General features: G+C 34.3%; 1 protein-coding gene across 1 annotated transcript in view; it reads left to right on the top strand.

Moving 5' to 3' along the window:
- LOC127855189 (integrin beta-1-A-like) overlaps positions 1-18692 on the top strand; it is a 31310-nt gene extending 12618 nt beyond the window's left edge. The window contains exons 5-22 of the mRNA XM_052390604.1: positions 562-693; positions 1811-1910; positions 4341-4437; positions 4658-4744; positions 5071-5154; positions 5917-6024; positions 6450-6638; positions 6971-7056; positions 7445-7514; positions 8512-8655; positions 10499-10641; positions 12317-12459; positions 13055-13161; positions 13852-13938; positions 15159-15297; positions 15717-15818; positions 16298-16464; positions 17300-18692. Of these exons, the coding sequence (XP_052246564.1) occupies positions 562-693; positions 1811-1910; positions 4341-4437; positions 4658-4744; positions 5071-5154; positions 5917-6024; positions 6450-6638; positions 6971-7056; positions 7445-7514; positions 8512-8655; positions 10499-10641; positions 12317-12459; positions 13055-13161; positions 13852-13938; positions 15159-15297; positions 15717-15818; positions 16298-16464; positions 17300-17371 (2057 nt within the window). The 3' untranslated portion in view covers positions 17372-18692. The remainder of the gene's footprint in view (positions 1-561; positions 694-1810; positions 1911-4340; positions 4438-4657; positions 4745-5070; positions 5155-5916; positions 6025-6449; positions 6639-6970; positions 7057-7444; positions 7515-8511; positions 8656-10498; positions 10642-12316; positions 12460-13054; positions 13162-13851; positions 13939-15158; positions 15298-15716; positions 15819-16297; positions 16465-17299) is intronic.
- The last annotated feature ends 7637 nt before the right edge of the window (positions 18693-26329 follow it).

Here is a 26329-nt window from a genome sequence, read left to right as displayed (position 1 = left end):
TATTAAACTTTCAGTAATGCACCCGTAAATATTTTAAGATTAAGAATTTTAAGATGGTGGTTGTACTTATGTTGAATTTGACATAGTGGTATATTACCGTTTATGATAGTTTGGAACACATAAGGATATATTTCTCTCTTTGGCATGATTTGGAACACTAACAGATTAATCGTCATGAACGTCAATTAGATTAACTGTAAATCAGTACATGTTTATGGATAACAAATTATGACACATGTACACAATTAAATAACTAATCAAGATTTGAACTGTCAAACAGGTAAAACTATTTGTCAAGTGTATTGTTTGTTTAAGCAACGATCCAGATGCACACATATGCATTTTTATGAATACCTTTTTGACTTATCAGAACGTCTGGAAAAACGTTTGCCAATAAGTAGTTTTAACTTGTGTTTTTAATGATTTCATCTGATTGCTTGATCCACACCAAATTGATTAACCTCAGATCACTCGACAACGTTTAGACACTAAAATTCGTATCAATCAATGTGAATAGTTACTTTAAAAGTCTCATATGAATACGATTTGTTTTCAATAAAGGAAAAGCCCATTCGCTCATGATGACTTACCGTGTGGCCAGGAACCTGCCAATCGACATGTACTTTGTCATGGATGCAAGCTACACCATGGCAACAAAAATATCCGATGTTGCAGACCGCATTGAAGACCTAAGTGAGTTGCGGCAGAGAGTCTTCATGATGATTTGATTTCTTTCAATGCACCGTGATATTATTGTCACAAAGCTAAGATTGACTTGATACTTAACTTATGACCATTTTAATTATATTGCTCGTATGAACAGAAAACTATATATAGGATCTTGCATGAGTGGTCGTTTTGTATTGAATTTATTGAACCAGTCATCTAAATAAAGATAAAAACGAGGCTTGCCGAGTTTGTATCTTTATTTAGATGACGAGTTTAATAAATTCAATACAAAATGACCACGAATCTAAGATTCTATTTATAAAATGACCAACACATTTTCTTTTTATTGTATGCTCTTTTCACCGTTTATTCACATTGTAAAAGAGTTTAATTGAAGAAATTCGCTGGAATAATGACGTCATTTCTACACAAAAATGACGTCATTTCAGAGTTATATAACTAGTGTAATAACACCCGTGTAATAAACAACATTGAGCATTACGTTATTTCACTCCTGGAGCGTAGGTCATTTTATAAATAGTAATTAGAATTTAAGCGATGCATTTGTATTGCTATTGTGTTTGAATCGTTTTACGATAGAGGTAATGTAGATCAGTTTTAAAGATTCGAACCTCTTTATTATTCTTGCGCTTTTGTGTGTGAGTTAAACGCGTTTTTGACACCTTTATGCTGTAATTTGACCATCCTAAGCGGTGACATACGTTATACCTCACTTTTTGTTAGTTGTACAATTTATTATCTTTGGATTAGCAGTTTGCATTTTGAATTAATCAAAACAAGAATGCCAAAAGCAAACCCGTAACATATTATTCGAGTAAACAATATACGAACAAAAATTACTCAAAATCAACCCATTCGTTCAATCGCTTAAATCTGAGACTTAATTGTGTTGTTTGTAATGATTAACGAATACACACAAGTGCATTGATGCAATTTTAAATACATATCTCAATATCCTAAATATTTTTAATCTCTACAATTAAAACAATGACCCGAACTAGAAAAAAAACATCATGGTATCTGTCAATATGCTGTGTACCTAATATGATCATTCAAATAAGATACCAGTAATTGTAGTATTTTATAGCATAAGCGAATACTTTTCATGAACATGTTTTAGTCGCCGGCTTGAGGAAGTCCTTCACGCAGAATATTGAGATTGGTTTCGGAGTCTTTATCGACAAGCCTGTGCAGCCATTCACCATCACCACACCAAGAGTGTAAGTTAGCCTTTATCTATCACCTCCCTCTATCCAGAATTGTTAGACCTACCAATAAATCAAAACGTGTGTGTATTAACTTTGTTAAAAAGCCACAGTTAACTTAAAACACACACATGGGCATTTAACTACTAGTCATTTTCAGAAATTAATATTGTAGCAACATTAAATCTCATGAGTGTGTACCAAAGTTTAAACACATCGTATTTGTAACAACACTCATCAAGAGTGCATATTGTATTTCAATGGCGTCGATTAGAACTAGATTGCGCTTCTAGCACACTTATTAAACATTTGATAACACGTAAAGGATTTAACGTTATGAAATATAAAAAGGTCACTTATAATCCATACAAGCATTTCTGCTACTTCTACCACATTTGGCTACTATCAACTAATTGATCATACTGCCATATTAGGTTATGCGCGAGAAAAAGAGAGAAAGTTTAGAAGGTGAATTTATATACAGTAAAACTTAAATACAGGGATCTTAGTCTAGTCAAAGAATTGTGCCACTTGAGTCTTAAAGGACTCAAGCGACTCTGCTGACACGATATCTGGAGGCAATGCATTCCAGTCCCGGATTGTCCTTGGAAAAAATTATTCCTTTCTGTAGGTGCATCTAGATGACATAATTCGGTAGTAGTTTTAATTGCTCGATCTTACATGATATGGGTTGACTGCTTAACTAATCTTCAATTTTCTATTGCAACTAGTCCATGTTCAATCTTGTATAGCATACACAGTCGTGCATCTTTTCGCCTGGTTTCCAGTGGCTTCCATTGCAGGTGAGATATCATGTCACCAACACTAGAGCGGTTACCGTGATTGTTTGTTACATATCATGCAGTCCGACGTTGTACCATTTCAATTTTCTGAATATTGTTTTGTTGGTAGGGATCCCATACAGTGCTGGCATATTCAACTGATGGACGAACTAGTGACTTATAGTCATTGTTTTTATCTTTGCTTGATCCAATGTTTAAGTTCCTTTTTAAAAATCACAAAGTTCCATTTGCTTTGTTGCAGATTTTACTTATATGTTCATTCCACTTTAAATCACAAGCTATAATACAACCCAAATATGTCACTGATGGTACTGATTCCAAGATATTTCCATGTAAAGAATACGAGTGATTAATAGGTGAGCGTTTCCTGGTGATGGTGATGACATTACACTTTTGTGGATGAAAAGCCATTTTCCACTTCTCCTCCTTAACTGCCAGTTTATCCAAATCACTTTGTAGAGCGTTGCGTCTGATGTTGATGTTACTGTCACATACGCAATTGTATCGTCTGCGAAAATCCGGAGTGTCGATTTTAGTTCTTGTGGCATGTCATTTATATATAATAAAAATAGGCTGGGTCCAAGAATACTACCTTGTGGAACACCGGAATCTACGCCTATATGATCTGAAGAAACACCTGTTATAACAACCGCTTGGGAACTATTTGTCAGAACATTTTCAATCCAGTTGTTAACTCAGCCTCTGATTCCCTAATGATGAAGTTTATGAACAAGTAATGAGTGACACACTTTATCGAACGCGCAGTTTCAGCAACACATTAAGGACTTCAAGTTATGAAATATAGGTTGTTTTTAAGGTTTTATTTCAGAATACATTAGGCTTGAATCCCATGGCTACACATACATATAACACACACTGTAGTCAACAGTGGTCAATGACGTACATGCATATACATATATAACTTTCAGCAAAATAACATTTGAATTTACTATAAAAGCAAATCTAAAGACATGCATATAGAGAATAATAGGTGAGTGTTGATTAAAGATCAGGTTTATCATGCAAGGCGTAGAAACAAAAAAACAAAAAGCACGAGCGTTGGCGAGTGCTTTTTCGTTTTCGTGCCGATCATGATAAACCTGATCTATAATCAACACTAACCTATTAGTCTATTTATCCCACTTTTTATTCAGTAAACCTTTTATAAACAAAATTAGTTTAACTGGATAATTTCGCGTTTCATTAGTGTTTGTCGTACTTTGACCATGACTGTAGTGTAACCAAGGTCAGTGTATTATTACTCCGCGTTCCAACAATAACCGCTGATCAAACAGGGACATAAACAAAATTGTTTGTATAGGTCCCTGGATCAAACAATCATTTTTTTTTTAAATCAGAATATCGTTCTGTGACAAAGAGTCGTGCGTTATTAATTACAATTGTATTCATTTTGAATTGCAACTCTTATATATATTATAAAATCAATATAATATTTAGTTGTTTATACAAGGAACTACATATGTTAACAACGTAGCCTAACAACGCAGCATGTGCCGTTGATTATAGATGACATTTAATCAACGGGGCTTTAATCAACCGAATTCGCTGTAAAAGTGAGATAAATTGAAAATAAACAGCTATTTTTATCATGTATAATATGAAAACGATCATTTTAATCCAGACTTGAGAACCCTTGCCTCATACAAAATACCTACTGTGAGCCCACGTATGGATTCATTCATCGCCAGCGTCTGAACAAAAACACGACAGAGTTTATTGTGAGTAGCTTTTTTGATGTCTATGGTGGATTGAAAAAAAAACAACAGGATGAACAATTAGCGACGTTTGTGCGTGCTTCTCTTCAACAAAACATTCTGCTTTATTCTACAAAGAAGCCCTTATGTTAAATGTATTTGTTGTCAACCATGATTGCAGAAAATATGAAGCATTGATGGAGTTTAATTATGTTATTTTTTTACGCAAGAAAACCTCTTACAGGACACCATTCGAAGCACCAACACTTCTTCCAACTTCGACACCATGGAAGGAGGTCTCGACGCCGTCATGCAGGCTGCAGTTTGCCCGGTAATTCGCTATAAACACTAATGACAGCACATAAGCGCGGAACAGTTGTCAAAAGCAACTTATGAGATATTTAGAGATTAGCTAGATACTGTGCGAACTGTATGATCTTTTCTATTACTATATTTAGATTTGGTCAGAAAGCTTACAGTATGCAACAAAATTATATATATATATATATATATATATATATATATATATATATATATATATATATATATATATATATATATATATATATATATATACAAGTATGATTAAAAAACACTTAAATACACATATGATTTCCACGTTTTTTTAAGAAACGATGCTCTTATATTTGCCGACAGGAAATCGTAGGTTGGCGTGCCAAGTCCCGACGCGTGCTTGTCTATATCTCGGACGCCGGGTTCCATTTTGCAGGAGACGGAAAGGTGCGTTGAATCACGTCATCAATTACTTCTAGTTAAGCAAGTTATACCCTACTTGAAGATCGAGTGTTTTTTATCTACTTCTACTTCTACTTGATACTTCCTACAGTCAATTACTGACTATGACAGGAAGGCCTCAAATAAATTTTTCAAATAAATTTAGCCTACCATAAAAGTAGAACCTCTTTGCATCAAGCGTCTCATTTATTATGCAAGAAGTCTCTAAAATATTTAACCTGACACATACCCTGATGCATAATATATTATTAAAATAATGGTTAATGCGTTTCAAATAACTAATTGGTAACATGATATTCAGATCAATATGTTTTGACCGGCATCCTTTAATCATGTAATAACTTTTAAACAATCGAGTAAACATGCTTATTTATTTTCAAAAGCATTTGTTTCATTTTGTTTAACTATATCAAGTAATTTACTAGTTATGTTATTTATTAATCAAACATAGTGTTTCAAGAAGTATTTGCGGTTTATACATTTACCGCCCCATTTTTTTTTATTTAAGTGTTGTTTTAAGGGCATTTATACAAGTGTGATATTGGCATATTTCATAATTTTTAATTCTCTACACAATAACACGTTGAACTAAAGATCTGTTAGTGCACACACCGCATTTTACAAAGATACACGTTTGCATTCTAGTGATCAGGAATTGAGTTAAATATTATTAATTTAAATGAATAATAACAGTTAATATTTTGTTACAGGTGACTTTGTACGACTTACATACTTTAATATTTACAGCTAGGAGGAATCGACCTTCCAAATGATGCAAAGTGTCATATGGTACCAAACGTGAGGACCCAACGCGCTATCATAGGGGAATATATCTACAGCCATTCCAAAATACTGGTATTCGAATTAAAATGATATATCATTGTTAATTCCTCAAAATCATTGTGTTGATAAGTTTGTTTGCAAAATCAAACGATATTCAAGTAACAACACCATTTTTAAAGAAGGTCGATAACACTTAAATGATGATAAGGCCAAACGTTTATTTTTAATTTCTCAAGACAACAGCAACTCTTAACAAAAACGAATCAAGGTTTCGATTCTATGTTCGTCACATAGCTTGTGTTAAGCTCTGCTTGAAATCGTCAAATTTCTGGATCTATTTCTGTAAATGTCAATAACTGCAGAAAATATGTGCAAATGGTAATGGTAACACAGCTTACTCACGGAAATATATGCGGCCTACCGTGATATAACTGAAATTGTCTGAACGGCGCAGAGTCACACTACAAACAACAATTACTAGTACATCAATTCCACAGGACTACCCGTCCTACGGTATGCTGGCCAAAGCTCTAAAGGACAATAACATCAACGCTTTCTTCCTGGTGGACGAGGCATACGTACATCTGTATCAAGGTCTCACGTCCATGATTGACCAGTCGAAAACAATGCGCATGGACACTACCGGCTCACAGGGCGTCGTCCAGAAAATATCTGACTACTATAGGGTACGTTTATCTGCTCCTCATTATATCTCTCCTTTTTCTCCCTCTCCTCTTTATAATCATTGTCTTCGACCACCTGCTCATAATCATCATTATCATTATCAGAAATCATCATCATCCTCATCTGAATTACTACCACCAACAGCACCACCACCACAAACAACTATTATACCTTTATGGTGATCCGAATTATCATCATAATTCTTATTTTAATCATTTAAATTCTTAGACATTTGCCTAATTCTTTCGTTGTCTTTTCTTTTGTTTCGTCTGATAGGTTCATATTTCTTTTAAAGCAGTCCAATATTTACTCAAACAACCAGTTTGTATTACAGGAGCTATCGGAGAAGGTGAAGATTACAGGCGTGAATCTGCCCCCAGAGCTTCACATCACTGTTGCAACAAACTGTTCAGTTTCAACGTGCGTTCATTGATCAGAATCAATTAACCTATTGTTCGGTTTTAGCCGTATATGAAAAATATGAACCGTGGGTCATTCTATACCAACGTTTAAAAATATTGTGTTTCTAAGTTTTTAGATTTTCTGTGTAAAAAGTTATGTTTAGATAATTATGATTTGTGCATGCGATTTAGAACAAAGAGTGTTGTTCATTTCTATAAGCTAGCAAATTACGGAATAAGTCTATTGGATTGGCTTGAGATTTATCATGCATTAAAAACAGCACGTAATTCATCAAGATTAAGCATGAGGGCGACTTGTGTCATCCGTACTAATTTGTTTCGATATTTTACGTACACCAAAAAACTCAGATATGTCAACTGAATTTGGCATCTGTTAACTTTTGCAGGATAATCAATACATACAGGTTGCCAACTGACATTAAAGAAATGTGCACTAACCTTGATGTTGGAAAAGAGGTACGTATATCATGTATTCAACAATACAGTATCGTTTGTTTCAGCATGATGTACATTATTTTTGTTAAGCCCATATAATCAGATATTCACACATAACATATACGTGTGAAGAAAAAATACTAAGAATAGAAACTAAGAAGATTGTTATTTGGAAGAAATGAAGTATGGAGAAAGCAGATTGCAAATTATTTGCTTCTTTTGTAAATAAGGAACCGGGTTCATATTCAAACATTAAAAAATGTAAATAATATATTTCATGTTTTATCTTTTGAGAATTGTCTCTGTTAACAAAATAATGTGTGAATATTTTGTCATCGTTATAAATATTCCATATTATGATAAACTATTTTGATTTGCATTTCATTGTGGGCTTTACGGTTTCATTGTTTCGTACTGTGTATTTCGTACTTTATTGCTTTAATTACATTTCAACCTGAGTTGTATGGTTCTTGTGCAGATTTCAAAATTTCAAAATGAGTGTTACCTTTTTTGTGTAACGGTGTATTTATTCGTGTGCTTCATGTGCATGAAGAATTTCATATGCATGTGTTTAACACAATTAACACTTTCTGAAGGTTTATTTAAATGTATTATTTGTTGTGCGAGTGATTTTTGATTCTGCCGATTTGTTGTGTGCAGATGCGTTATATTTTTTTATGTTGTAATTTGTTTTAAAATAATTTAAAGCTTTGTGCGACGATTTCCTGATGTATTTGTTCAACGATGCTGTTACGATTACCTTCTTAGGAGGTACATTTAAATTTAGGTTTTGCAATTTCTTCAAGTTGTTTTTTTACCTTTTCCTTTGATTGTATATGTGTTTACAACTTGAGTGTTACTGTTTCGTGAGGCGTAGTGTTCAACCTAAGTTTAAAGCTTTCGTGTCGGGTTTTACATCTGATAGGGGCGTTTTCTTATCTAATAATGGGGATTTATAGTCCAGTGTATTTCAGCGGGAGTTAAACGTGTGAGGAGTCAATTGCTTTCTTTTTTGCAGGTGTTTTTCAACGTGACCGTGACGCTGGAGGAATGCCCGAAGGAAAGCGGCAAGAGATTGTTAAAACTGGTTCCTTCCGGTCTGCAAGAGCATCTGGAGATCGAGGTGGACTACTCGTGCGACTGTGAATGCGAGAAGTCTGCGGTAAGAGGAAAACGATAAATGATGGGGTAGTGGTTACATTTATCATAAGTGCATCATAAATCAAAGCGCTGTAGGCACTGAAGGTCTGTGGCTAGATTAAGTGTACTTGGGAAAAAGTATTGTCCAAATTTTTCCCTTTGTCCGAATGTATACGGATTGACTCTAGCGGTTGAGTGCAGAAGCCCAGAGACTGTTAGAAAAGACAATGTTTGTGTATAGGACTATACTACAGTATACATATACGGCGGAGGACTACACGATACTGGTGGTGGGAACGATAACCTTTTGTTAAACTGTACAGACCTGGTAGAGGTTCGTCTACATAGGCGGTAAAGATATACAACAACAACAAGATGGCCGCAAAAAAACTGTTATTGTTGGCGTCAAATAAATCATTGTCAATAACCTACAATAGCGTTTAATTACATAATTAACAGATCATGATAACAGTCAATCTTCCTTTGTTATGTGTATACAAAAGAAAATCCACATCTTTGATAAAGAACGGTGGACAGATTGTGTTGTTTGTCTCACGTAGAACTTTTCGCGCTTGATTTGCGCGCTCGATCTGCGCAGTGAAATACCATATCCGGTTTCTTCGTCTATTTCCGAGAACGATCCTGCATACTTGTGTCTTTTTTCATGTTCTTGTTTCTGAATGTCTTGTTAACGCAAAATACAATAACAATAGTTTAAAATATGTTTATAAATACCAAATATCAGGTCTTCAAAAAATGTCTCGGAACAAAATTATTTTTACTGTCTCCGTAAACAATCGTATCTTTTCGGCCTAGACCGTCAAGTGAGGAACTTATTCTCGCATGAATATGTAAATAATAAAAACTTTGTCGTAGCAAATGCTTAGTAATTTTGATTCAATAATATTTTTGACACTTTTTATGGAACTGTCATGTTATATAGTGAGGTTCTGTATTTATAAGGCGGGTTATTGAGATCTGCGAAGAACTATTTTTATTGCGCATGAATTAAGTGGTAAATCGGACGTTTGGGAATTTGGTTTTTGGGAGCCATACATTCGGATAGGCTCACAAATTGGTATCATTACTATAGCCTTGCGACAACGCCCCAGGCCAAAAACCGATTAGTTGCTTTATGGGCTGAGATTAAAGCGATCTGACCATTTTATCTAGTTGGTAAATATAAATGATACAACTTGACGTAAAAATTAATTTGAAGATAAATATATTTATGCTTAATTAAGGGACTATGTTATTGAAGCTCTAACAATTGGATTTACGGGTTGAATTTAGATGGCGCACATTTTAATTAAAGTGAAAATGCAGTGTATGTATGTACCACATATTGTTGTATTATGTGGAAATGTATTAATTTCTTCTTACATTTACAAGAAGATGAATGACTAAATACAACATACATGTATTTTCTAATTAAGGGACTATGTTATTGAAGCTCTAACAATTGGATTTACGGGTTGAATTTAGATGGCGCACATTTTAATTAAAGTGAAAATGCAGTGTATGTATGTACCACATATTGTTGTATTATGTGGAAATGTATTAATTTCTTCTTACATTTACAAGAAGATTAATGACTAAATACAACATACATGTATTTTCTAATTAACTCTTATCTGGTTTTGAAACAGATGCAATGTATCGTTTGCAGCAGCGTTTTGTTTTTACCGCAATAGGTATCCAAAAACAGCGAAGTCAAATGTAACTAATTGGAATGTTATAAAAAAACGTGCTTAATACATTTGCGTTAAGTTTCGTTCTATATTTTCCTGGTAAGGGACGACACTCTCTGATAAGAACGGTGAGTATGAATTTAAATTATACCATAAATTCACATTTGTTTCCAGGAACTGGATGATAGGTGTAGTAACAAGAACGGCACATACGAGTGCGGAGTGTGTCGGTGCAAACCGGGGAGATACGGGGAGTTCTGCCAATGCAGCCGCGCTGAGGGAGACACGGAGGAAGTCATGGAGGGGAAATGTATCAGGTAAGATCTGCAAGACAAGAAATATATCAAGTAAGATCCGCAAGTTAAGAAATGTATCAAGTAAGTTCTGCAAGACAAGAAATATATCAAGTAAGATCTGTAAGACAAGAAATGTATCAAGTTAGGGACACCAGGAGTTAAATGCATCAATTTATAGACACAATGAAAGGAAATTGCACTTGAAAATGACAATACGGGCACTTGTATCAAGTAAGAGGCACTAGAGAAGATAAAACTATCAAGCACGTAAGAGACGATGTGAGGGAAATTATATTATATTACGGACAGAGCAAAGAACATGTATCAAGCAACAGGACCAATAGATAATGCTAAGTTTACATCTGGCCACGATCTCCCCGATTAGCAAGAGGCTAAAAAATCGGGGAGCTCTAAGATTAAATGGTATACTCCACGTTCTGTTACGCTTCCTTACGAAATCAGCACGTTTTGTTGCTACGATCGAGCCCACGATTTGCATCACGTTCTGTTACGCTTTGTTGCGATCAACACGATTGGCTTCCACGCTCCACCACGTTCCGTTACGTCCTGTTAAGATCTCCCACGACAAAGCCGCTTTGTTGCGATCTCCTGCGATTTGATCTACGATTTGAGATTAGAAAATGAATCGGGGCAGTCGTGGTGAAATTTAAGTTTGATTTAAAATCTGTCCCGATGCCCACGATGTCCCCGATTCAACCACGTTCCGTTACGCTCCCCCACGATCACCCCGATTCGACTCCACGCTCTGTTACGTTCGCCACGATGCTCTGGAATCGGGAAAATCGTGGTAATCGTGGCCAGATGTAAACCTAGCATTATAAGTTGTCTTACGGATACAAAACGTCACTACATGGTTCGCTTAAAGATGCACGCATACTTGTTGATATAGTGTGTTGTTGGTTGTAAGCCCTTCAAACATGTCATGGTCATGTCCAATTTAATCCGCAACCATATTCTTAAGCAACGACTAGTAAATATGTATACTTTCATTTTTTGATCTTTAAGTGTGTGTGTCAGTGCATTTATGAAAACCTAACGTAATTATTAGATCTATATGACAAAGATAGCTCGTTTATATTTCCAAGACATAAATAATAATCATTAAAGAAATTTATACGGATAAATTAATTTTACAACAACAATGACAACAACAACATGTATTAGCTTTTAAGCATTACAATTGCTTTAAGCCAAATTCAAAATACATAAGTGTGATGACATGGATGACAATAATTATGAAAATTAAGTAATGTTAGTAGTTAACGAAGGTTTAACTGATTCATAACATATGAAATGTTCCTTTAACATCGATAATGACAGATTCTAAGAAAAATAACGATATAAAGAATACACTGTTCTACATCTAATTCGGAGAAAAATAGTATAATTAGATTAATTAATCTGTTTCTGAATTGTTCCTTAAACAATTCTCATTATAATTATATTTCGAAAGATGCATTATTTCTTTTTCATTTTGTTTACCCATTAACATATCAAAATTATGTAATGCTGGCCATGTTTTATAATATGACTTTAAGTATGTTTTTCTAATATATTTGTTTATTGGGAATATTTATAAGAAATGGTATTCACTTTCTACGACATAAGGATCACAAAATGTACATTTTGTGTTATCCCTAGCAATATTCATACACAGTAATACATTTATTTTTAGAGACATCCGGACCAAGAAGATCTGCGAGGACCTAGGCACGTGCGAGTGCGGCGTGTGCAAGTGTCAGCCCAACTATGAGGGGACGTACTGCGAGTGCAACAACAACCCCTGCATTAACAGAACCAGCGGCGAGAAGTGCAGTAGTAAGATCGCAAAACATAACTTATTTTAGTCCATTAAGGTCTTAAATAGGTATGAAGATTAAAGAATCTCATTTCCCTTACCATTTGTTTACCATACTTAAGCTATTATGCTTTAATACGGATGTTAAATGACATATTTCATCAACAACTCTTTACAAATATCTGTCTTGAAATGTAAACGTACAGTTTGCATTATAAAAATTGGAAGTAGCAAAAAGTATGAGAACAAAATCAAATTGGTATCCTGACCAAAAACAAATAAATTAATTAATTAAAAACCATACAGAACACCAACAACATAAAACAACAACAATCACACCACACAATTAAACAGCAAAAAATATTGGTCCGTACAAAATAATATTCGGGATGTTAAGTGGGAACATAACCCTTTTTATTTTAGGCAAAGTGTCTTCCCTTTACAAATACATGCCGTGCTTTCTTCTTTCTTGTAGTTCAAGCACTATTGAAATATTAGGTCCTTAATTAAACGGCGTTAACAATTTGGACATTTACGCTTAAATCATTGGAATACATTTACTGACAAATACGGTATATTTGGGTGCGTGTATTTGATGAATTGGGTTTCCGACAGATCGCGGGACATGCGTGTGCGGCCAGTGTCGAGACTGCAAAGACGATTACTACGGCAAACTGTGCCAGTGCCCGCCAGAACAAAACTGCAGGAACGAAGAAAACGGGGTATTTAAATAGATTTAAATACTAAAAGATGAGCCTTTTCAATAGAAATCGGAGAAACTGAACATTTCTAAAAAGTCTACAAGATCGTGTTTTAAATATTGAACACAACAAGTAACGTTTACATTGTATTTTTACTAATAATATTTTTTATAACGCTTACACAACCATCTTGATAGCAGAACACTGACTTGTGTCACAGCCTTTGTAGTTTTAGAAAATATTGACTGTGCTCTTATTTTCTGAATGTCAAAGTACATAAAGTTAATAATTTGATGGCCTCTAGATATATTGATTCTCTATTTTCAAGCATTCCAACATTTATACACGCTGATTACACTATAAACGTGTATGCATGCTTGAATGTTTAAAATAGGAGAAAACGATGTATCGAGAGGCCATCAAATTATTTTCATTGAAGCAGATACACACACACACACACACACACACATATATATATATGTTTTTCTTTTTTTGTTTAAATAGTGAGCGATTCACATACGTGCACTGAAAACATTTTAAAACCATACAATGTAAATGAAGATAACAACTGTATCACTCGACTGTGGCATTTAAAAATATCTCTTCATTTCGCATATGATTTATATGATAAAAGATTTGCTTTTTCAGAATTGCCTCATTTGATTTAATATATCGCATATTGAAAGTTTGCTTTGTATACATTATATTCAGCTGATGTGCAGCGGACACGGGAAGTGCGAATGCGGCGCATGCGTATGCGAGCGGATCTACGAGGGTCCCACTTGTAGCTTATGTCCGGTAATGCATCTTTGCATGTACTTGTATTTTATAGTACACAGTATTGTATGATTCAAAACACACACACACACACACATTTATATATACACACACACATATATATATATATATATATATATATATATATATATATATATATATATATATATATATATATATATATATATATATATATATATATATATATATATATATATATTGTGTTTTAAAGATTTGTTCACATTTACACGATTATGTTATGGTTAATCTGTACATAACATATAGTTTCTATACATAGCAAAACAAAAGGTCGCCAGCGGGCCGTTATTCGTTATTTGTATCATATCTGAAAAAAAGCTAATCTCGCGGAATCAAATGAACAAAATGGCGTCCACATTCAGTTTTAGCCAACGGTGATTAATAAAAGAAACCAATGTACGCAATAATTGTAAATAATGTTCATGACACGGAGGGCAGAATTTGAATAAGTATAATGTCGATTGCAATTGTAACCGTAATTAACAATAGATTTATGACACTCGTTGAGATTTTATATGTGTTCTAATAACACAAAAATAGTAATAGCCATGCTTAACTCAATAGAAACTTAAATTTAATGCTCATAACAATAGCATTACAACGAGATGCACTTCCGTTGTTCGTTCTTCTATCCCTTCATCTATGTTTATTTGATTGAACACTGGTTTGTATGAAATTCTAACCAAGATTGTGAAAAACAACTGGTTTTATACCTATTGAAGTTTCCAATTGTGCATGACGAACATACAATCAGTAATGAGTTTGGAATTAATTCGATGCTTGAATGTTGTTTTGTAAAATAAATAACGTCTGAATGTCGTCCCTAAAATCCAGAGAGCTAGGCTTAAACTGGTCTTTCGTCACATACAATACTTCAAACTAGATACGTCATAAATTGTTTTATAAATTGAATAAAAATACAAGTACAGAAAGGAAATAAATTTTAGTGGAGGAGCAAATAAGGGCGATATGAAATATTTATGATCACACATTACAGGCCTTGGTCGGACGTCTATAATCGGCCCTGAACGCATAATGTACCTCGGGTCGAAGGCCATCGGGCCGTTATGTTTGCAAACGACCAATTATAGACGTCCGGCCCCTCTCTTCCGTGTGTAATTGTCTAAATCTTTATCAACTCACTCACTCTATGGCTCACTCAATAAATAAAAAAAATAAATATTTTTTGTCATGCTGTACAGAAATGTGACCGCTGTCGGAAGTGTGGGTACAGGGAATGTGTGGAATGCCTGGACCAGAAAGGTACCTCAGCCCTCAACTCCAGCACGGCATGTCCGGTGTGCCAAGCTCTCAAAATCCAAAAGGTGGACCGATTCTCTGGTAATGTGACATGTGTATTTGCACCATTTACTACTAATTACCCCTTACATTCTCGTCTCGTAACACATTTGCATTGTCATAATCAGTCGGTGAAATTCGTTACTATTCACTTTGACTTATGGTTTGTATTGTATTTAAATAAGGTATATTGGAATATCAATTATTATTTCTTATCGCAGCTAAGGCAATCAAGATGAATTTCTTCTTACACTAAACGCTGTTCTTATACGTAAGCAAGGCCCATTGCATGGTTCTAATAGTAATAATAATTGTTGTATTGTGTGGTTCGTACACACTTATTTGTCTTGTCAAATAAGAACTGTTGCACACTAACGTTAAGATCTAGAAAATAATTACCGACTTTCATTGCCTTTCACATATGCATAAACAAATAAACTGCTAACACACACTACTTTCAGACATCGAGCCATGTGGGTACATAGATGCAGAAAAGTGCGAGACGCACTATGTGGTGGACTGTGTCAACAACGACATCTACCTGAACATCACAAAAGGAAAAAGTAAGACCAATACGTGTACTTCAGTTTGTGACCTAATGAAATAAAGCCTTAGGCTTAGTTATAGGAATTGCAAGTTGTGAGTATTATCTTCCGGCCATCAAGAAAATTGTCAACTTGAACATTTCCAACGAAATGAATACTTCAGTCGGCATTTGAACCCGTTTTACCAGGCGTGAGCCTATTTGGAAATAACCTTGGTAGTAAGGCTACATATTTACGAGAGGCAACGCATTCATTCTATAGACATGAAACTGTCGAGATTATAGAGGGCAACACCGTCCTGCCTTAAATCACAACCGAAAGCGTCATTCGACGCGCTTATTCTGCGTAATATATGGTTAAAAGAAAACTTAAAGTTCCATAAAAAAATTGATTGAAAGATCCGAGACAGGATATTTATATAAACAAATCAGTTGTTTTTTTAACGTCATTAATGACGTCTCTAATAACGTTTGTCATGATGTTTTTCACTATTTCAGTCTGCTCGCTGCCCCCTGACCCCTTGCTGATCGCTCTGCCACTTATCGGTGGCATACTTGGGGTTGGGCTATTGCTGCTCCTCATCTGGAAGATTCTCACTTTCTTCTACGACCGCATCGAGTATGCTCGCCTAGAGCACGAGATACAAAACGCCAAGTGGAGCAACGTACGCATACACCTTACAAATCGTTCAAACGTCCTCAAATTAACGTATTAGGAACTATTTAACGGTAGCTCGATGTTATCGATAGCATAATTTCTATTTAGGCATTGACTGAGAAATGTTGATTATAAGCAGTTTAATTTAATTATGTTTAATGATTTAAAATCGAATGCATTAAACATACTACTTATTGATTGATAGCCGTAAGTGGACAACCTATTCACTGCGCCACTGCAGTTTTAAACTATTTAAAACTATAAATCACATTTGTATACATGAATATATATAGTATGTATATAGTTTTAATTAGTTGTATGCTAACAGGTGTATGAAACAGTATGTAAACACAATCGATAAATATATGACTATACACAATCGTTTTTGTCCTAGGTGATATTACAATGCTAAGCCTTTTGGGAGTAAAGCTGTTGTCTGTATATATATATATATATATAAAGAGTTAGATGAAAGCGTGACATGTGTTTATGTTATTCGATGAATGGAAGTGTTCCGGTTTAGAACATATGAGGTTTTTAAATTGCCCGTTGCTAAACAATCAAAGTTCTGCTTAACTACCAAATGGCTTAGCATTGTAATATCACCTAAGACAAAAACGATTGTGTATAGTCAATTATTTATCGATTGTGTTCACATAATGTTTCATACACCTGTTAGCATACAACTAATTAAAACAATATACAGGTTCGTTTGCTCTCTGAGTCATAATACCATTAGCTTTTCGGATTTATCAGTGTGTGCGAGATGTCTTTGAATATATTCACTCCTTAAAGAAACTGTCAGTAATAAGGGAAACTTGTATTTTCAAATTTTGTTTCAGACGGAAAACCCAATTTATTTAAATCCGGTTACTTCGAACGAAAATCCAAGCTACAGAGGCAATAAGAACTGAGTGACATAATCTGAAACAATACTATCGTGTACACTGGCTACATTCCATTTATTTCCATGGTGGACTCGGGCAGTAGACCTCTATTTTCACGTACATTTTGTAAATGCATTTCAAGAGAATTTGTTTCTTGATTTTCCATACGATTTCATGTATATACGTTGTTCCCTAGCACATGATTTGAAATTAGAAATCCTATCATTTTGGTCCTTGAGTTTTCAGTTTTAGTTGCGACTAATACTAAGCAAATCTACTGTTGGGTGGTACCCAGATTGAATGAAAAGATCAATTAATTTGGTTAACCAAATTTGTAAATGGCTTTTTTTGCAACTGTTTACATAAAATATGCGAATGATTCATCAGCGTTAGGTGGACAAAACATAGTTGTAGTTTTATCGATCAAAGGTATTAATTTGTTATCAATCCAAACTATTTTTTTGTATAGTTTGTATTCATCATTTATTTCAATGCCTTCAATCAAATTAAACGCACGTTTAATACATATAATATTGCTTGGTACTAACGAGAAATATTATGAAAGAAAAGAAGATAATCTTTCAAGGAGATAAATATAATATTAGGTATTTTCCTGGCACGAAAATTCCGAATTACTCTCCTATGCTTTCTTAATGATTTCTAAGCTTACAAAAAACACTCAGCTGATATTATTTATATTAGTAAAATGGTGTTGTTATGAAAACTACCTGTCTTATATTCTTCCATTTCGCTGTATGATTTGTTGTCTCATGTTTAAATGTTCTGCTGTCAGCTGAAAACCTTTGTGTAGAACTGTTGTCTCATATTGAAATGCATTTAACAATATATACCTAAACATGATTTTTTAATGTAATCAATATAACTGATATATGTTAGTAGTACTCTCGTCGCCATATGTTTTAATTATTTCATTTATCTAACTCTAACTTAACAAGATCTCAGTTCCGAAAACGACGTACGTGTTTTAATTTGATCCTTAATTGAATTTTATTATGCTCCACTTCCAAACCGTGTTTGCGCTGTTCTGTGCCAATTGTATCTTAACATTCAATGACGAAACATATTATATTAAACATATTTACCAACTTACTAGATGAACGTTTTATAATTTATATTTAAAGCCGTTTTGGGCGTTTCGGTTTGTAACATTCAGACTATATAAATATTGTTTCTAGTAGCAAACATTGTTAAGCATGCACTCATGATTTGAAACAATCAACACATGACATTGAAAACTGTCTGTTAGCCCTGTGCTTAGTTGAACTGTGGTGTTTGTCAACAGATAGGTGTAAATAGATATGTTAAAGTATTACATCATAGATAAATACTGGTTTTTGTTTATCATAATGCAGGACATTATATTTTGCTGCTATCAATTGATCTTACTCATAGTTTAACACTCCCGTTATCGTATTTGCAATACATGCATGTTACGTGAACGACAATATCCACACCACAGCAAGGAGATGGCATCGTCAACTTACCTGAAGTCAACAGTCAGTAGTAACTAGTCTTTTACGATTAAATATAAAAGATAAATGTACTGACTCTAATAAAATGTTGAAGAATGCCTGTAACGCAGGAAATACAAATTAACCACACTGTATATTGTGAATACAAACTAACCACACTGAATATTGTGAATACAAACTAACTACACTGTATATTGTGAATACAAACTAACCACACTGTATATTGTGAATACAAACTAACCACACGATATATTGTGAATACAAACTAAACACACTGTATATTGTGAATACAAACTAACCACACTGTATATATTGAATACTAACTAACCACACTGTATATTGTTAATACAAACTAACCACACTGTATATTTTGAATACAAACTAACCACACTGTATATTGTGAATACAAACTAACCACACTGTATATTGTGAATACAAACTAACCACACTGTATATTGTGAATACAAACTAACCACACTGTATATTGTGAATACAAACTAACCACACTGTATATTGTGAATACGATGATACAACTGTTATGGTCACAAAAAGCAAGAAATGGTTCATACAGAAAATCGTCAATCAAATTCAAGGACTTTTCAAAGACCTTTTATGGACTATTTTCATTTATTAGCATTTTCCCTCTCTATCTCTTAAATGACAAGATGATCAATGAGTCGTGCAGAACGTAGGCAAAATGTCATTGTACGAACAGAAGTAACGATCTTTAAATATTCAATTTTATTTGTAGTTATATTACCAGGTTAATTAATCATAACCGGAATTTCTAAGATGTGTTTTTAAAAATTCCACATGCATCTGTATTTCTCTCCAAAGTTTCTTTACTTGCAATTGCGCAGATTCGTTATACAGCTTTTTTAAGGATCATTGGACCGCGATCGCTGTATGTCTGGATCACTATATAAACTTTAATGTAAACATTAATATATATTCGCCGGCTAAACATGTTATGAACGTAACGTTTTAGCGTTAATTAATATGATATATCCATGTGCAAAATATTGTGTGCATGAAAATGAAAGAGTATTTATTGTAAATATTGTTGAATTACGTTTTCTAACATGTTTGACCCATTTATGCCTAGCGTCTAGAAAAAAAGGCCTTGGCAAACAGCGTTGACCCAGAGGAGACGTCGCATGATGCGGCGTCTCATCAGGGTCTACGCTATTTGCTTAAAGGCATTTCTGTAAGAAATATTCTTAATAAAGAAATAAATATACTAGACATCCCTTACTTTAGAAATAAATTGATCCAATTTAGAAGGATGGGGGAGTCCACTAGGCATGCATGGGTTAATCTCCAACGAACAAATATTGCCGTTTCCCCATGACATAAACACATTTTAGCAACATATACACACTTCTTATACACTTTACATGTTGCAAAAATACTTTTAAAACTTAATAAATAGTACAGTAAGTCATCAACTAGAATTGTTTGATAAACTCATTAAACCAATTTTGTACTACGGTTGCGAAATATGGGGCTGGCATAATGCACCACATATTGAACGTCTTCATACTCATTTTTGTAAAATATCTTAGGTGTTAAAAGGGCAACACAAAATGATTTCGTTTACTGTTAGTTATGGCGACATTCACTTATTGTAAGCCAATATTTTAAAATGATTTAATCCTTGTTTAAAATAATAGAAAGCAAACAAAATAAGTATATTAAACTTACATATAATATGATTTAACATGACTTTGAAATGACACTGTCTAAAAAAGGTTGGTTAGTTCGTGGCACCTACTGTTGTCAAGTTAAGGGTTTTTAGAAGTAAGGATACATCAAGGGGTAGGACAAAAAGAAGTTTCCTTGTCATTATTCAAACAAAGAATTAAGGATTGTTTTTATCAAAATATGAATTCACGATTAACGGAATGTCATAGAGATTTGTTTTATAGGCATCTTAATATAAACGATGATTTACAAATGTACCTTACAAGCATCTCCAATGAAAACCATCGCATTGCTCTTTCTAAACTCAGAGTATCATCCCATCGATTGAAAGTTGAATCTGGCCACTGAAATAAACCTATTGCTATTCCATATAATGCCAGAAAATGTACAAATTGTAATAAAATTGATAACGAATATCATTTTTTCGTAGAATGTTCTTTATTAACTGACTTATGAAAGTACTATATCGATAACAAGTATTGGCTGCGACCTTACATGCAAAACCGTATTGCACTCGTGAATGCACAAAATGCACAGACATTATGCACAAAATGCACAGACATTAAGAAAACTCGCTTCTTTTACATTTCTTGGTTTTAAAAGTAAAGAATTAACACGTTACTTAATCATATAAGTAATGCTATTCATTAGATGAAAGCTCCTATATATCGTGGCATAGGTCATTATGGATAATTTTACTTTAGTTACTTACCCTATTTCTGTTATAGAGTTATAGAAGTACCCCTAACGTACGTGTTTAATTAAGGAATTCATATGAAAAAACACACACACTAATTTTAGTATGTAAATGCTGATGCTAATTATATTTTGTGTTTTTTACAATTTGACTGTATTCATCGTACAAAGAAAATAATGAAATGTTTAGATGTATTTATTTGTCTCGTTATGTTTTATATCAATGTTGCTATGTATTTTACTGACATCGTCTTTGTTCTTATTACCGAATAAGTCTTATATTTCGTTTCGATAGAGCTCCATGATCGGCGACTATATGTCAATCGTTTCTGTTTATGTTCTTTACAGAGATACATCGTACATATTAATTTTTATTTGTTTTTATGTTTATACTATGCGTATCGCTGTTTTTCATACCATGTTGCTATGTAATATGCAGACATCATCTTTTTTCTAATGGCCAAATAATTTATATGCTGTAGCTCGTTTCGATAGGACTTCATGATCGGTTACTATATGTTGCTCGCTTCTGTTTAAATTCATTTAAGGAATTATTCGAGTATTATTTATATGTAAGTAAATTTTAGATTATTATTATTTCTCATTCATTATGGGTTTCTCCGCTTTTTTGCATGATTTTTTTTTTCATGAACGTTTATATATGTTTTGTTAACCTGTGAGTGTGTGCGTATGGGAGTGTTGGGAGTGTGTATACGTGTGTGTTTGAGGGCATGTGTGTTCGTGTGTGTGCGTGCGGGCAGGCGTGTGTATTTTCTTTGCTTTGTTTTTCTTCTTGTGAACATATGTTGTCCTCATGTGCCTCATATGGCGTATTTCATTAAAATAAAGACCTACCTACCCAGGCTTTTTCCGCCCTATGCCACGGGTCCGAAATTCGGCCCCATTCCCAATGCAAATCTGTTTGTTTTTTTCCCAATTGAAAAAAAAAATTCCCAATAAAAAAAAAAAAAAAAAAACAAATTTTTTTTTTTTTTTTTTTTTTTTTTTACCCTTAAAATATATAAGTTGACCTGATCTGGTGTAGATCAGAGATCTAAAATAGAAAGTATTGCATAATTAAATTATCTGTTGCCTTGAATTTGTTTTTAAAACTGTAAAATATGTTAATGATTATTTAAGACTTTCCTTATTTTCCTCAAAATCCGGCGCTTCGCGCGATTTTTTTCATCTCACCCCAAATTCAGATTAAGAAACCTGCACTTATTACACATGTTTGTAATATTTTGTAAAATTTTAATAATAAATTATCCAAATAGTCGTTATTTACCAGTTAACGGCTTCTTTGAAATATAAGAAACACTATTTACATGCGATAATTTTTCCCAAATGAGCCAATTTTGCGATTTTTTTCTTCCCAAAATGGGGGTTTTCACGACGCGAAATTCCCAAAATTCCAGTGTGGCGTTTTCCCAAAATGGAGCGGAAAAAGCCTTCTACCATTAAAATACATTGGTCTGATAAAAATTTTGCTGGAGGTATAAGGTCACGTTATTTGCGTGCAAGGCGTGACAGAATTTATTGCTTTGTTACGACTGCGCATTCAAATCATACCATATGGTTAAAAGCTTCGCAATGCATTTAGATGTCAGAAAAAAACACACATTTACTATGAATAATTTTCGGTTACATTGAATTCACTATTGTGTATCCCTTCGTTGTACATTTGTTCGTTCTTAAAGAGTTCATTTACCCTACGACTTACCATCGAACTAATTACGTTTTTGTTTATTTCTTGTGTCATCAGTGTATTTAAAATTTGCACTCTGGATCAGCAGACGATTTATTCCTATCTTATCTTACGAGGGAATCCGAGATAGCCGATGTATCACGATTGTAAAATTTGGTGCATTTCATTGACAGACGATGTATCGCTGAGTTAAGTTATGCTCTGGGCTTTTGTCAAAATTTCCCTGCTTAAGCACTGCTTTCTGTGCAGAAGTTTTTTATTTTATGATATACAATAAATAACCCAACTATATCTGAATTGTCTTTATTTCTATGGAGTTACTCAGGCCATACATTGAAAATATTGTGAATATTTAAGTTATCATAAGTAAAGGATAATTATTGGCGTAAAGGCCGCTGTATGTGGCGTAAAACCAAATGATTATTTGGTGTGTTTTATAACAATTTCTAGATACGTGACTTCTTTAGCTACTGACTTCCACTTGCACGGCGCGTAACCACCTGGCGTATGCATACCTTTGCAATTGACCAACTATTAAACCCTTTGGCAGACACCTAACCTTTGCCAGAGACCCTCACTATATAACCCTCTGGAAGACACCAACTTTTGCCGGTAACCCATACATATATCACCCGTTATACCCGTTTGCCAGTAACCACAACACAAGCCGCCGGTACATACAAGCACGTGGAGTGTGGCAGGCAAGTATGTTTGAGCATTTTTTTGTTGCTCTTCACTGACAAGAATAATTCATAATTGACTGAACATTTTTATGCCCAGTTATTTCCATTATATCCGTTGGTGGGACATTGTGCTCCTTCAGTTTTTGAACAAGATGTTTCCGGGTAGAGTGGTTCGTTAAGCGTTTGTCAACAAGTAATCCAGCATCATTTGCCATTGTTTTCAACAGTTTTTCCAGTTTGTTTATCCCAACCCTTTGCCTGATAAACCAAGTCACCTCCCCTCACCACTTTTCCCGGAACCATCTTTACCAAAAACTGTGTTCGGTGCCAAATAGAAAGGGTCTTCGGGTCCCGAAAAACCAATGGGCCGCTTCGGCGCATACAGTTTATAAATGGCAACAGGGTATCTCGAATCATTATCTCCAGTTGAAAACATCTTAGCTGCTACTCTTCGCACATCTGCCACATGTTCACCTGTTCTGGTTTTTGTCTGACGCGCGTTATTGTCCAAATACTCCGTTCCATCAACAGCAGCTTTGTGAATTCGAGCCAACTCGTATCTAAGGCAACACGTACCCTAGTTAACTCGTTCCCGATTTGGTTAACTTTCATATTGGTCAACTCGTACCTTTTTAATTTTTGTTCTTTATGAAACAAATTGCGATGGGTGTTTACATACATTTATGGGATTGTTTATATATACATGTATACGAATTTCCTCAGGCTCGGTCTCTTGGCCAGGCTCGGGCACAGACTCATTGTCGGACTCGGGATCCGAAATACTGTCGTCACGGATAGACACCTCTATGACCTCTACCGGTGGCCGTTCTCTACATAGCACACAAATAAACGGGAGTTCGATTACGCCTGTCACCATTCTGTTGAACTGATCAACAATGTGCGGGAACAAAAACTGTCATGTGATCACAAATGCGAACGACCACGGCTATTTTGCGGACAAAACATCAATCGAAGGTATGTTTTTGTTATATTTTCTCCGTTTTAGCAGAACACATGTTACAATGTCTTGGCGCACCGTACGCAGTGCGAATTCTACTTTTCATTGATGAATTGCTGATATGTTTTGTTATATTACTTTTTAAGAACATTGAAAGACCAATATCGAACTCGACGATGCAGACGACCACACATTTTTATTAATACCTGTGTTTGTTGTTAAAGCGATTACAACTGAAGGTTTTTTCAACTGTCAGTATGCGTATTTTTTTTCAAATACGACCAAATATAAGTCTTAATATTTTTATTTTATTATTTAGAACGACCGACGACATTTGTTTTGAAATTTGCGAACGACCACACTCGAGTGATAGGCGAACGACCACACACTGTATGCTGGACACATGCATGTATGCTATGAAATGTATATTTCAGATGGATCACTCCAACCCACAGATATGCCGCTATTGTGGCAACATTCTTAAAGCATGTCGTCTCTGCGCCAGTATGAGATGAGTCACAGAGGGACTGGGAAGATTTATACCTGCTGCGATAAAGTGTACTTCAGCAAGGCGAATCTGAACAGGCACAGATGCAATAATTTTGTAAATCATGTATTGAATTATGTTTGTCAGAAAGTGTAATTAATACAAAAAATATGCTCTTAAGTTCTTATCTTTAATGTCTATGTAACCCTGATGAAATTTTACAAATTAGAGGTACAAAATCGACAGAGCAAACATGGGTGCTTATCCTCAAAAATATTGTATTTAATAACTAGTATATCATGTCGCATGCAAAATGTCTTACTTGCTTCTGTTTGTAATGGGATCAACATGGGCTTAATTAGTAGCTTGTAGTGATGATAGTTTACTCCATATGATAATACTAATTGAACCAATAAACAATATTTTGACTACAATAAGAAAATTGAGAGTGTTCGTACATAATTAAACGCTATTCAATGGCACTGATAATCATAATTTAAGATGTCATGTACATGGCGAAGACAAGGCATTCGTGTGTACCAAGTGTAGTAAGCCATTTCCTACAAATGCTGACATGCAGAAGCACATGCGGCAAGAAAATGGGCAGACACAGCGTGTGATATATGTGGCGTACGTTTTGCTGAGAAAGCCTATTTGTAGTAGGAACACAATTATGGCATCAACATTGTTTTTCACCTGCTTGAAAGGAGCCATTTAGGGGGTATTTTTCATCTTCATCTACGAGTTGTTTGCTGTTTTTCTAGTGCCATAGTATTTTTTATAAATTGGTGCTTGTGATAAATCATTTATAAAATGATCCTTGTCTTTGATTATTTTTATAATTAATTGTTTATCTGAAAAATGTTTGTGGTAAATAAAATAAATGTACAGTTTTGTGATAGAAAGGATACAGATTTCAATTTTCACTCGTTTCACCATTCAACACCATTGTAAATGGCTGCATATTTCATAAGTCTTCCACCTCATTTATGAAATTTAATATGCATACATTAACACTTATAACAAGTTTAACAATAAGTTGCGTATCCACAAACGCCACTGACGCATGGGATACGTATACAATATGTAGAAAAAAATGCACATTCAGTATAAGTATTTACCTTAAAATGAATACGTCATTAGCTGGTATATAACATATATTATTTACATTCGAATTCACCGGTTTTGCTGTTCCTATATATTACACAAAACACGATGAAAGTTAGATGACGTTTGTTAAGCCTATTTAAGAAGTA

The sequence above is a fragment of the Dreissena polymorpha genome, chromosome 13, assembly GCF_020536995.1.
Source record: "Dreissena polymorpha isolate Duluth1 chromosome 13, UMN_Dpol_1.0, whole genome shotgun sequence".
Lineage (NCBI taxonomy): Eukaryota > Metazoa > Mollusca > Bivalvia > Myida > Dreissenidae > Dreissena > Dreissena polymorpha.
This window is presented reverse-complemented; position numbering and strand designations above follow the sequence as displayed.